The 13007-nt window shown below is 39.9% G+C and overlaps 2 protein-coding genes across 2 annotated transcripts; both read right to left on the bottom strand.

Moving 5' to 3' along the window:
* Positions 1 to 125: 125 nt before the first annotated feature.
* Positions 126 to 3882, bottom strand: LOC126982262 (general transcription factor 3C polypeptide 6-like). Its single transcript, XM_050834246.1, has one exon. The coding sequence runs from the start codon at positions 3429 to 3431 to the stop codon at positions 2892 to 2894; it is 540 nt and encodes a 179-aa protein (XP_050690203.1). The 5' UTR covers positions 3432 to 3882; the 3' UTR covers positions 126 to 2891.
* A 153-nt stretch (positions 3883 to 4035) lies between these two features.
* LOC126982263 (uncharacterized) lies at positions 4036 to 7914 on the bottom strand. Its single transcript, XM_050834248.1, has 3 exons — positions 7817 to 7914; positions 5748 to 5896; positions 4036 to 4488 (listed from the first exon to the last, which is right to left on the bottom strand). The coding sequence occupies exons 2-3, from the start codon at positions 5856 to 5858 to the stop codon at positions 4234 to 4236; spliced, it is 366 nt and encodes a 121-aa protein (XP_050690205.1). The 5' UTR covers positions 5859 to 5896; positions 7817 to 7914; the 3' UTR covers positions 4036 to 4233.
* Between the last annotated feature and the right edge of the window lie 5093 nt (positions 7915 to 13007).

Genomic DNA, 13007 nt, shown 5'->3' with positions numbered 1-13007 from the left:
ATGGCCTATATGTGTCTCTATAGCGTAAAAAATAAAATAAATGAGTAAACTAAATATATAAATGTAAATAAATAGTTAAATAAAGTAAATATATAACCAAAAACAAGGTCAAATCAAACACTAAATCGTCAAGTATATCATATTCAAAGAAGCTTGGCCGTGGCACATCAATCACCTCGGGAAAACACAAACGTAAACAATTATACACGAGGTCACTCAAACAAAACTCACCTCATTATTATTATTATTTTTAAGTGTGCCAAAAAAAGCCCTCGACATCATTATCATTATTCCTGTAAGTTAATTAAAGTCATCGGTCCTTCAGGTAGTAATTGCTTGTACATTCAGCGTTGCAAATGCCTCATAACTTACGAACGACAGCGCTCATTTTAATACCTCGGAATGCAGTGTTACCAGGTTCTCGTGATACCCTTAACCACCACCCTCGTACCTCCTGGACCCCTTCCACAACACCCTCATTCCCTCTACACTATCTTACATCAATCCACTTAGGTTTTCGTACTCAATTTTCAAGCGTCTCCACACCTCTCAACAGCATAGCGGGCGGAGTGGAAAAATTTGGGCGGCTTTTCCGATACCCTACGCCCCTGTCCACCCAGCAGTGAATGGGTGCCAGGTATTAATCGGGGGTTGTGTCTCGTCTCCTGGGATTTGTTTCCTTCTCCTATAATTCCTTCCCCTTCTGTCTGTCTCCGGCATATGACCACAGATGTTGCGCCGACTAAACAGAACTTCTTCCCCCGTACACAACCACATTACGATCCTTTTTTTGGCCGATACCTAACTTACACCCCTGTCCAGCTTCCTACACCCTTTTACACACCCTTACACACCTTCTTACACCCCTACAGACCCAAAACTATCATACCCACACAAATAATGAGTCAATTTTAAAGTTCCCATAAAACCTGATAGCTATTTTTTTTCTATACTTTTCTGGCAATAGTTGTGTGGTCAGGAACAGGGAAATACAGTGTGGTCAGTACGATTATCTGGTAACACTGCAAATGAGGTGTATGGTTTAAACAAGACGACCTGACCTGACCTGACATTTTTATAGTCGTATAGACATTTCGGCGCCCAAAAACACCTATTTGACAAGGCTTTCGTAGGAGTTGTGGGCATTTCCAGGGGTAGTTTTATGACCCTGGTTGTAGTGTGACCCTTCCTCTGTACCATGAACCTGAAGAAACACTCATTAGAACCCGACTGCCCCCCTCTTTGATCTTTAGAAATAGCTGATGTTAGAAGCTACCAACTTTAGGGTTATATTCCTAAACATTTCGGCGCCCAAGCACTCATATTTGGTAAGGCTTTCGTAGGAGATCCGGGCATTTCAAGGGGTAGTTTCATGGCCCTTCTGGTAGTCTGACCCTTCTTCTGTACCATGAACCTAAAAAAACATTCATTACATCCCGACTGATCTCTTTTTTGGCCTTTGGAAATAGGTGATGTGTGGGGTGTGAGCGTCTAACATTACCAACCTTATAGCCTCACTTCGACGCACTCGGACATTGCCATCGCCAGAGCCATCAACGCTAATCTATGTATAAGTTTACGATATAACCTAATACGAGACGTCACACACACACATGCACACACACACACACGTTCTATGGCTATGGTTGACGGTCACTCGCGGCAGCCAGATTCCGTGTCTCCGCTGTTTGTGCGCTTCTGAGCCTCACACACACACACACACACACACACACATGTACAGTTATCTTGCACCTCTGTGGGTTGTTGGAGAGACTGTTGATGTACCTCCCTTCCTTAGAGCATCAAAAAACAGAGGATAAGTAAGTGGAGGAGGATTTTTTCTCTTCTTCTTCTCCTTTTTCTTCTTCTTCTTCTTCTTCTACTTTTTCTTCTTCCCCTCCTCCTCCTCCTTCTTCATATAAGCAGGAGGAGGATTTTCACACCTTCTTCTTCTCCTCCTTCTTCTTTTTTATCTCCTCCTCTTCCTCCTTTTTCTTTTTCCTTTTCATCTCCTCCTCCTCCTCCTTCTTCTGCTGACCTCTGAAGCCTAATGTCACTTATTGGGTCGTCAATCCTTAATCTTCCTTCCTTTCTATCCTTTAATTCTTCTTCTCTCTCCATCTCTTCACTTCCAGCTTTCCACCAAGAGCGTTTCCATGTGGCTAACTCTTATTTCTTCTTCTAAGGTCATTACTTCATCTTCCTTCCTCTATATCCTTTAATTCTTCTTCTCTCTCCATCTCTTCATTTCCAGCTTTCCACCGAGAGCGCTTCCATGTGGCTAACTCTCATGCTGTTTATGGCTTCATCTACCGTCAATCCCAGTACAGTTTTTGGGTCTATCTTCCCTGGCCTTCCTTTCTTCCAAGCCAACATAGACAGCTTGTACCTCCTTATGTCTGTTGGTTTGGTCAGTGTGTGTGTCTTTCTATCATGGTGTATATAGGAGGAGGAGGAGGAGGAGTTTTATGAAGCGAGACCTCAAAGAAACACACATATAGACTGTTTTTCATCTCCTTATGTTTGTTTGTGGGGTCAGTATGTCTCCTTCCTTGGTGGTGTATATAGCAATAGAAGGAAGAGGAGGAAGAGAAAGAGGAGATGGAGTAGGAGAAACAGGAGGAGGAGGAGAAGGAATAGGAAGAGAAAGAGATCGGGTAGGAGGAGAAGGAATAGGAAGAGAAAGAGATCAGGTAGGAGGAGAAGGAATAGGAAGAGAAAGAGATCGGGTAGGAGGAGAAGGAATAGGAAGAGAAAGAGATCGGGTAGGAGGAGAAGGAATAGGAAGAGAAAGAGATCGGATAGGAGGAGAAGGAGTACGAGAAACAGGAGGAGGAGGAGAAGGAATAGGAAGAAAGAGGAGATGGGGTAGGAGCAGAAGGTCTAAATGGCTAATCTTCCTGCATCGGTTCGGTATAACTTTGCGGTTCTAATGTCTCTTCCTCCACACTGGCATCCACATCAGTAGCAGAACCATCAACAGGAGGTTCTACAGGGTCAGAGGAGTCCTGTGGGGGGTGGCTAGCTCCTGGCGTCCCCTCAAACTTCACATTCCTGGCTCCGCTCTTCTCCGAGACGAACACACGTTTCATGCTCAGCTTCTTGTTTGTGCTGCAGGCGTAACGTAACATCCGCGCCGGCTTTTTGCAGAACACGGGGTCGCATTTCAGTCGCTTCTCCTCCTCCTCGAACAACACAGCCGTCCCCACTGTGTGCTCATACTCGCCGGAGAAGACGAAGTTTTCAATCTGTATCACCGGCCGTTCGGAATCCACCGCCAGAATCTTGAATTTACTGAAGCTGTCCTGAGTGAAGATCTCCGAGTCTATTACGCCGTGGAGCTCGACTAGCACTAACGTCTCCTCCTCCTCTTCTTCCTCGTCCTCCTCCTCCTCCTCCTCCACTTGCCTTTCCTCCACCTTCATCGACATATTGCGTAGTTCCTGGGTGAGTTTCGGTGTTTTGTGAGTGTCCTTCAAGTGTGTGGGTTAACTCGCAAACACCAAACGCAGGATGAAGACTCGTGAATGCCAAATGTCTCCAGAAAATGTCTTGCTTGCCACACACCTTCAACCCCTTAAGCAAGATAATGAAAACTCCCAAACACCAAACGTCTCTGGAAACAGTCTCGCTTGTCCTGCCTTCCTCGCAGCTTCAAACGCCCTCCAGAAAACACACACTTGTACCCTCTTAGTCTGCCAGGCGGGGGAAACCTTACGTATAGAAACTGTTAGCCTCAAAAAACTACTCAACTCAATCTCGTCCCACAAACTCACGTAACGGTTTTGTAATCTCAGCGCAACACAGACGCAACACGTAATGCCCTTCCCTTCGGCAGTTCTCGGAGCAAACTAATGAAGAGAAACGCGCTAATCGCCTACGTAATGAAGGAGAGAGAAGAACGGAACACCTCCCAGAGCCTCTAGTGAGCTATACTACGTTCTTAAGACACTCGAGGCTACATACGTAAATCAAATCGCAACACAAAACAAGGCGGAGGTTAGTCTTGGCACAGCTCAAAGAAAACAACGTAAATCACCTCTGAGTCTTTACGGGTGAACTAAATCATAACCTCGAGGCTTCGCGGAGAAATCGCGTCACAGTACGAAGTGGAGGTTAGTCTCGGCACACCTCAAACGTAACAAAACGCACCTTGAGTCTTAACAGGTAGACGAAAACTAAACTCGCGTCAGGAAAACACTCGAGACTCCGCAAGTACATAAAATCACGACTCTACATCTCGAGAATGGCAGTGCTAGGTTCCTCATTTTCATTGGAGTCGGTATCCATTGCCTCGTCATCCTCTCGGTCGGTCAGAACGCGCAGTCTTCGGTTGATGCTCTCCAGCTCCTGCGACTTCACTGAGCAGTAGTTGAGGTAGACAATCTTGAGGCCCATGATGACCGCTAGCTTCTGCCGTAGGTTGTAACGCGCCGAGTGTTTCTTGTTGACGATCGCCATTTTGAACTGGAATTCTAAGTCCTGAACCTGATGGACAGAGGGAGTGTGTGAGTGACTGGATGAGTGAGTGAGTGAGGGACTGACTGTGTGAGTGACAGGGTGAATAAGTGAGTGATTGACTGATTAACTGACCCTGGGAAAGGATGAATGACCAACTGGCTGACTGAATAACTGGGTGAGTGAGGGACTGACTGTGTGAGTGACAGGGTGAATAAGTGAGTGATTGACTGATTAACTGACCCTGGGAAAGGATGAATGACCAACTGGCTGACTGAATAACTAGGTGAGGGAGGGACTGAGTGAGTAGATGAATGGCTGACTGACCGGCCGGGTGGGTGACTGGGTGAGTAGATTAGTGAATGAGTAAATAAGTAAGTGACTGACTGATTGACATTGAACAACTAACTTCAAAGCAAGAAAGCAAAAACTGATACAAAATGGATATATCAATGTCTTTTTCTGCTATATTAATGTCTATTTTTTTCATTACATCTAGGAGGTTAGGTTAAGTAAAGAATGTACACAGAATCACAAAAGTAGGGATCCGTATTGTAAGTAATTGAGTGTGTCTCCCTACGTCCGTTAGATTTCCGCATTCCATTAAAAAAACGATGGAACGGAATGCAGAAATTTAATGGACACTTAATTACTGTTTACCGTTTATTATAATTACTCACACATTACCGTTTACTTAATTACTGTTTACCGTTTATTATAATTACTAACATTTATTTTTTAACAACAAAGGAGACAGCTCAAGGGCAACAAAGAGAGTGCAGAAAAAAAGCCCGCTACTCACCGCTCCCACAACAGAAGATAGTACAAAGTGGCCAAGAGAGAGGTCAAAATACTTATACCTACTTTAGTGATTCAGCATAGGCCTACATTCCATACTTAAGCTAACCTCTTGGCATTACAGAAGGATAAAAGGCTCCATTTTCTTCTTCTTCTTCTTCTTTTGACCTGTAACGCTTTGTATCGCTTCTTAGGTCCTCCTCTCGTTCCTCTTTCCTTCTTATTCACACACTTTCCTTTTCAGTACTATGTGACTTTCCTAACTGCAATAAAGTCACTTATTTTCACTTAATCACACATTCTTACCTGGATGACCTTCCCCTATGAGCCATGCTAGGGTGAACCGTCAGGCAAAGAACCGAAAGGTCTCACCAACCAATGCACCAGCCTACCCAAACTCATCAAACAATATGACATAATCCAATAAGACATTTGTGCCCTTTTTCCCAGCACTGCACGAGGAACACTTTTGCCAGCTTCTGTCCACCCACCTGCGTGTACAAGGTGTTGATGTGTTGGTTGGCTAGCTGGAGGCGTTTCTGTGTCTCGGCTTGCTGCTTCTTGATGGACTCGATCACCTCGCGGGAGACCTCCTTCGACATTTTCCTCCCTCGCCACCGCCCAGCAGCCCACAGATGACCTGCCGCCAACACAGGAATAAGGTGGGGCTTTTATTTCTGGCCTATATTATCACTGAGAGGTTTATCTATTATTATTATTATTATTTTTATAAGTTCAAGGGCATGTGTTTTCTAACCTAACCTAACCTAAACTACAGGTATACTGATTTAACCTTTCCCAGCATCGAGAAAAGAGAGCCTACAGAGCTCTTGGGGATTATTCACAACAGGGCAGCCTACTAATTTCGAGATGTTGACTGTTTATTTCTGGACAAAATATGGGGCTGTTTACTAAGGAGATAGTAGTTTTCTCGGGAAATCATTAAAAGATTGATTTTTCAATGCCCGTTGTGCACTCCCCGCCGAAGCCGCAAAATAGCTCGCAGAGAGGTTCAACTTCCTGTTCCTGTATTACACTCACCGCTCACAAAGATCAAAAGTGGACAAAATAGAACAAAACCAGGCAAATCAGTGTGAGTGATGAAAAAAAATAATTTACTGTTATCCTTATTTAGTGCGTATGTTTTAACGTGTTACAACAATTAAAGAAAAGAAAAACCTATCTTAAGCTATCATCACTCTTACTACCAGTGCCATCAGTGTTAGGCAAACAAATGCATTCATGATTTCTAGACGGTATCTGCGAACTTGCACACCGGCGAATCATCCTGCTGGACGTTTCGCCGGTGAATGAAATAAGATGGTTTGCCAGTATCGGCGAACTTGCACACCGGCGAATCATCCTGCTGGACGTTTCGCCGGTGAATGAAATAAAACGGTTTGCCAGTATCGGCGAACTTGCACACCGGCGAATCATCCTGCTGGACACTTCGCTGGTGAATGAAATAAGATGGTTTGCCAGTATCGGCGAACTTGCACACCGGCGAATCATCCTGCTGGACACTTCGCTGGTGAATGAAATAAGATGGTTTGCCAGTATCGGCGAACTTGCACCGAATCATCTCTGGACTGGACCTGGTGAATGAAATAAGATGGTTTGCCAGTATCGGCGAACTTGCACACCGGCGAATCATCCTGCTTCCATCTCTCGCAACACCGACTGGACTGCTGCTGCCATGTTGTGTCCCTTCTGTTTTCTTCTTTCTCCTCCTTTTCCTCCCTATCTTCTTTACCCTTTCAATCTCCCCTTCTTCAATTATATTCCTTCTTTCTTCATTCTCTTATTTTCTTCCATCTCTTTCTCCTTCCTATCTTCTTTACCCTTTCTTCCCTTCTAATTTATTCCTCCTCCTCTTTCCCCTTTCGATCCTCTTTACCTTTTCTCCCATTCTCCCCTTTCTTGCCCAATAAATTTAAACTAACCAAACCTAACTACATAACCTATCTAACGAGGGGGCTTCACCCGTCTCGACCCCCCTTTTCATTTGAGACTGAAAAGCAATACGATAGTGAGTTGTATGGACAAAAAGTAAACTATATATATGGAGCTTCGCCACCCTCCTATTTTTCAGAGGTCACTAATTACTGCACGGCATTTAGGGACTGAAAAAGAATCCATGTTGTGAGTATTACCTTCGCCAGAGGAGGCTTTGGACCCTAACGTAAATATTATCCAGGAAAAACACCAAAAAAAACACTCGTGAGAAAACAGCCTTGAAAACAGAAAGCGAGGAATGAAAAAATTAACATATATACGAAAACAATGGTGAGAAAACAGCCTTGAAAACAGAAAGCGAGGAATGAAAAAATTATGTGAATATTATCCAGGAAAAACACCAAAAAAAACACTCGTGAGAAAACAGCCTTGAAAACAGAAAGCGAGGAAGGAAAAAATTAACATATATACGAAATCCCTCCACCCAGCCCCGCCCACCACCACACACGAGATGGACACCGATAAAACACACACGAGATAACAACCTGCGTGAAAAAGAGGTGAAAATGGAGGTACGAGTGGATAAAAACGGTCAAAATCTCACCTCACGTTCCCCCGGAGGTGTTGTTGACGGCCACCTCGGCGGCACACTGACCTCGGCTCGGCGGGTTCGGCTAAAAAGAGAACTATTAATATATTCCCACTATTTCTCTTTTTATGGTAGCTGATAAGTATATATAAAAAGGGACTCATAATTGTTTCATCCAGCACAGTGTCAGAAAGATGGGGGTTTCATTTTGAACAACCCATAAGTGATTGCTATATTTTATTATCTGATTGATTGATTAAAGTTTATTGTTGCAAAGAAAATTACATGATAGTTAGTTTGTATATAGAATTAACCTACTGTAAGTTCTAATAGTTAATGTGCAATGGAGGTATAGCGGAAAAGAATGACTATATATCTTTTAACTATAGAAATGAGTTGATTTTCTCATAGCTAACAACCTCTATAAAATCAGTATTATAAGTTATTTTCTATGGTGCATTGTCAAACACGGGTAGCAGAGAGAATCACTAATCTGTTCCTAGTAAAAATGATTAAGCTGATATCTAATAAACATACAAAACGTGCCTGATATATGTTTTTTTTTCATATATTAAGTTCTTTTTTCACAGGTAAATTCTCCTTTATTTGCTCTATATCTGTGCTTCTGTACCTTAGCTCACCCCAGGTACTAAAAAATGTCCATATATCTCTCTTATAAGTCAGTTTGTGGTCTCAAAGCTATTAACTCCTACATTAACATACCCAATTCAACTCTTCCATCTTTTTTATCTGCAAATTATACTTTTTTTTCTTTCTGCAGTTGAATTCCTAGATATATACTGACTCTAATTGCTGAGAAATGTCAATAAGGGTCTTCATATCTCAATTATAAGTCAGCTTTTGGTCCTTAAGGTATTAATTCACACATTTAAATCCCCCTATCAAGTTTAAATCCCCCGCCCGCCGTCAGCGCCATCTGTTGAGCGATATAATAAGGGAATGGGCATTTAACAGCACCAAGGCGTTACAGAGTGTTATTTTTCTTTATGCTTCGTCCACCCATCGCCACAGCATCCATGTTCTCTCCCTTATCTCAAGCTGATCTAACCCAACCGACATTATTAAACAGTGTAATTGTCTTTTTGTTATTAAATATTCAACGTTAAACGCTATTCGTTGGGTATGTGCGTAATTTGAGAGGCCATTCGATATAATGATCTGCGTATCATGAACGAAAATCAATGAGAATTATCAAAACATCGGAGTCTGGCATCGCTGCAGCTTTGCCAGAACGGAGCGCAAACCTTAGTGTTATGGCCGAATATTTTGCTGGATTTTCACCTCCGCAGTTAGAATAAAGACAAAAAATGGCTTCTAGATGATTTTAAAAGGTAGATTAAGGCATTTAGTGAGGCTGGAGATGAAAAAGCCGGGTATATAGGGCGGATAGTCACTCGCTTCGACTATTTCCTACATATATCAAGTCTGCCCTAAATTGACCTTCGCAGTTAGAGTGAAGATGAAAAATGGCTTATATATCATTCTAAAAGGCATATTAAGGCATTTAGTGAGGCTGGACATGAAAAAGGGTGGATATATTTGGCGGCCAGTCACCCATATCGACATTAATTATAATGATTTATTTTATTTTTTTTACTCATGAAACCTGAATAAAAAGTATAATGCATATTTGTAAGTCTCATTTTCCTTCTTCCTTGCCTTTCTTCATTTTCTTTCATGTTTTTTTATATATTTTCGTATTTATTTCTACTATCTTTTTGTGTAGGATACTTTGCTTGAGGATTATAATATAGCAAGACTTCCAATCTCTTATGTTCTATCTGTTTTTAATACAATCTACTTCATCAATTAATTAGTCAATCATTCAATCAATCATTTTTCCTCCTCCATTCTTATCTAATGTTCATATAATCTAATTCTTGCTTTCTTCTACTTTCTTTTACATTTCCATAACTCCTGAATCCTTATTATTTATCTGCACCTCCGTTAACAAACTCTCTAAGTCATTTTCTATAATCACGAGGATTTTTATTTTGCCTTTTTCTTCCTCGTATCTTCTTAACCCTTTCTCTCCTTCTTCTTTCTTCCTTTCTATTTTCTTTCTCCTCCTCCTTCTCCTTTCTATATATCTTCTATACTCTTTCTCTCCTTCTCTTTCTTTATTCCTTCTTTTTCCTTCTCTTCTGTTTTCCTCTTCCTCCTCCTTTTCCTCCCTATCTTCTTTACCCTTTCATTCTCCCCTTCTTCAATTATATTCCTTCTTTCTTCATTCTCTTCTTTTCTTCCTTCTCCTCTTTCTCGATCCTTCCTATTCCCTCTCCTTTCTTCCCTTCTAATCTCTTCCTCCTCCTCTTTTTCCTTTCTATCATCTTTACCTTTTCTCTCATTCTCCCCTTCTTTATATCTTCGTTTTCCTTCCCTTTTGTTTTCTTCCTCCTCTTCCTTCTCCTTCCTCTCTTCTTTACCCTCTCTCATTCCTTTCCTTCTTTCATTCCTTCCCTTCTGTTTTCCTCCTCCTTCTCCTCCTTCTCCTTTTCTCTCGTGAGTCACATAGGAAAAAGTTTTGACTCAGCGACAATTTCTATTTTCTTCTTATAATCTTCAATTTTATTTCTATTTATTTTCACACACAGGTACACATAATACATGTTTTCATTATACATACATACACATACATCATACACAAACACGTAGGCCTACACATATAATACTTTTTTCACACATATAAACATACACATATACATACACACATATACTTCTTTTTCGTCACACACACACACACACACACACACATAACACCCTTTTCCTATCGTACATACATAGGCCTATACATTAATTCTTTATACTTCTTTACCATACACGCATACCTAGGCCTATATACTTATTTCAATACACACGTAGGCCTACACAAAAAATACTACTTTTTTCCACCATACAAACACGTACACTATAATATACTTTTTGTCATACTTATAGCGCACTTATAATACTTTCTTACTTCTTACTTTACGTTTTTACTTAATATCATACTTTTTCTATCTCCTATCTGTCTATGTATTAACCAAAGGGAGAATAGGATAAAGAAATAACATAGAAATTGGCAGCCTATCTTTATTTTACTCTATAACACTTTCTTACTGATACATTACTTCTATACCATAATATCTTAATCACGTATCTGTCTATGTATTTAGCAAAGGGAGAATAAGATAATGAAACTAAGATCATGGCAGTCTCTTAATCTGTCTTTATCCTACTCTATAACACTTTTTTACATATACATTACTTCTTACATTTATCATACTATCTTAATCACGTATCTGTCTATGTATTAAGCAAAGGGAGAATAAGATAATGAAACTAAGATCATGGCAGTCTCTTAATCTGTCTTTATCCTACTCTATAACACTTTCTTACTTAAACATTACTTCTTACTTTTATCATACTATCTTAATCACGTGTATGTCTATGTAGGTTATAAATCCTAGGTCAGTTGAGTGGCTTTTTATATTATAGTTTGCCTTCTTATCCTACCCCGTTCCTTATTATCTCGCTCAAGTTTATATTCGTCACGTTTTTTTCATCCTATTAGGCAAAGGGAGAATAAGATAAAGAAATAACAAAGATCTTGGCGGCCTATTTATATGTCGCGTGCGTGTGTCAGTGGGTCACGGGAGGCGGCTATTCTTGCGCATGAAAAATATATAAAACCATCATTAATTATTTTTTTAAACGTCCATTCCCTTGCTATTTAGGACAAGTAAATGCAGATTAGTTTCCCAACCCACCCTTGCTTTTTTTTCATTATTTTTTACATTCGCTCACCATGTCGCTTTTTATTTCCTCCGTTAATTAATTGAAAAAGATATGTATGTATGTATGTATGTATGAATGTATGTATGTATGTATATATAACTCAAATCACGAATATAATTAGGCAAGGGTGATATGTTAATGAGTTTCAGGACATAATTATTACCTCTTAATGACCTCCACTTAATTAAATGAACAAAATAATGAAGCATAGGATAAAAAAAAGGATTGTTTATCATATCCCAAATCATGACTATATCTATGTGAAAATTATGTTAATGAGTAATCTGGGTATAATTTTGAGGTATATAATCTAAGCTGTAACTCGATCGGTATATTAAAAACGAAGATCTAGTATTTAATTATGATAGTGTTGTGAGGCTCAGGGTTCAATTATTACTATCCCCAACACATTCAAGCAATTACATACGCCGTTAATGTAATCCAGGTGTAATTTGAGGTATAATTGAAGGTGTTATTCGTTATATATTATTAAAACGAAGATGCAAGATTTTAAAGGGTAGTGTTATGAGTCCCAGAGTTCAATAAATTACTATCTTCATCACGTCCAAACAATTACATATCCTAAAAATGCAATCCAGGTGTAATTTGAAGTGTAATCTTAGGTATATTTAAAAGACGAAGACGTAGACTTAAAAATGATGTGTTATGAGTCCTAGAAATCAATAATACTTAATTTCTCCATCATATCCACGTAATTACATAAGACAATAATGTAATCCAGCTATATTTTTAGGTGTAATTTTAAAAGTTTATTTCGTATAGGCCTATATTGTTAACACGAAGACGTAGCTAGGATTTCAATATTATGGTAATGTTATAATAAGTTCTAGTGTTCAATAATTACCTTCTTCATCACATCCACGCAATTACATATCCCAAAAATGTAATCCCAGGTGTAATTTGAGGTGTAATCTCTCGCGCAATGAATTCAGTATAGGCCTATTTTGCTTATATGAAGACGTAGGATTTCAAATATGGAGGTGTTATAAGTTCCAGAGCTCAATAATTACTTTCTTCATCACATCTAAGTAATTATATGAGTCAATAATGGTTGTGAAGGTATAATCCAAGGGCAATTTAGGTTTTATCGCAGAATTACGGGATTTTAGGGGAAACTAATATAGACTAAATAAGTCCCAAGGCTGGATATGACCCTTCCATGGTATATATAAGTAAGGAAGTAAGTGAATAAAGATATATGAGTGTAATTTGAGGTATAATATAAAGTGTAGTTCAATATATTGGGAAATTACTGATTTTTAAGGGGGACTGAAATATAGATTAAGGCAAACTTGTGCTCTGAGTCATAAGGCGAAATACCTCTCTTCCATGGCTTATATAGGTAATTAAACACGGTAATAACGAAATATAGGTGTAATTAGAGGTG

This window comes from Eriocheir sinensis, chromosome 50 (assembly GCF_024679095.1).
Source record: "Eriocheir sinensis breed Jianghai 21 chromosome 50, ASM2467909v1, whole genome shotgun sequence".
NCBI classification, from domain to species: Eukaryota; Metazoa; Arthropoda; class Malacostraca; order Decapoda; family Varunidae; genus Eriocheir; species Eriocheir sinensis.
Note: the sequence above shows the minus strand (reverse complement) of the source record. Positions and strands in the feature narration are given on the sequence as shown.

Excerpts from the sequence above, each read along its gene's own strand:
- LOC126982262 (XM_050834246.1), bottom strand. The coding sequence starts at position 3,431 with ATGTCGATGAAGGTGGAGGAAAGGCAAGTGGAGGAGGAGGAGGAGGAG.
- LOC126982263 (XM_050834248.1), bottom strand. The coding sequence starts at position 5,858 with ATGTCGAAGGAGGTCTCCCGCGAGGTGATCGAGTCCATCAAGAAGCAG. Across the intron at positions 4,489-5,747 it reads TCAACACCTTGTACACGCAG|GTTCAGGACTTAGAATTCCA; the intron begins GTGGGTGGACAG and ends TCTGTCCATCAG.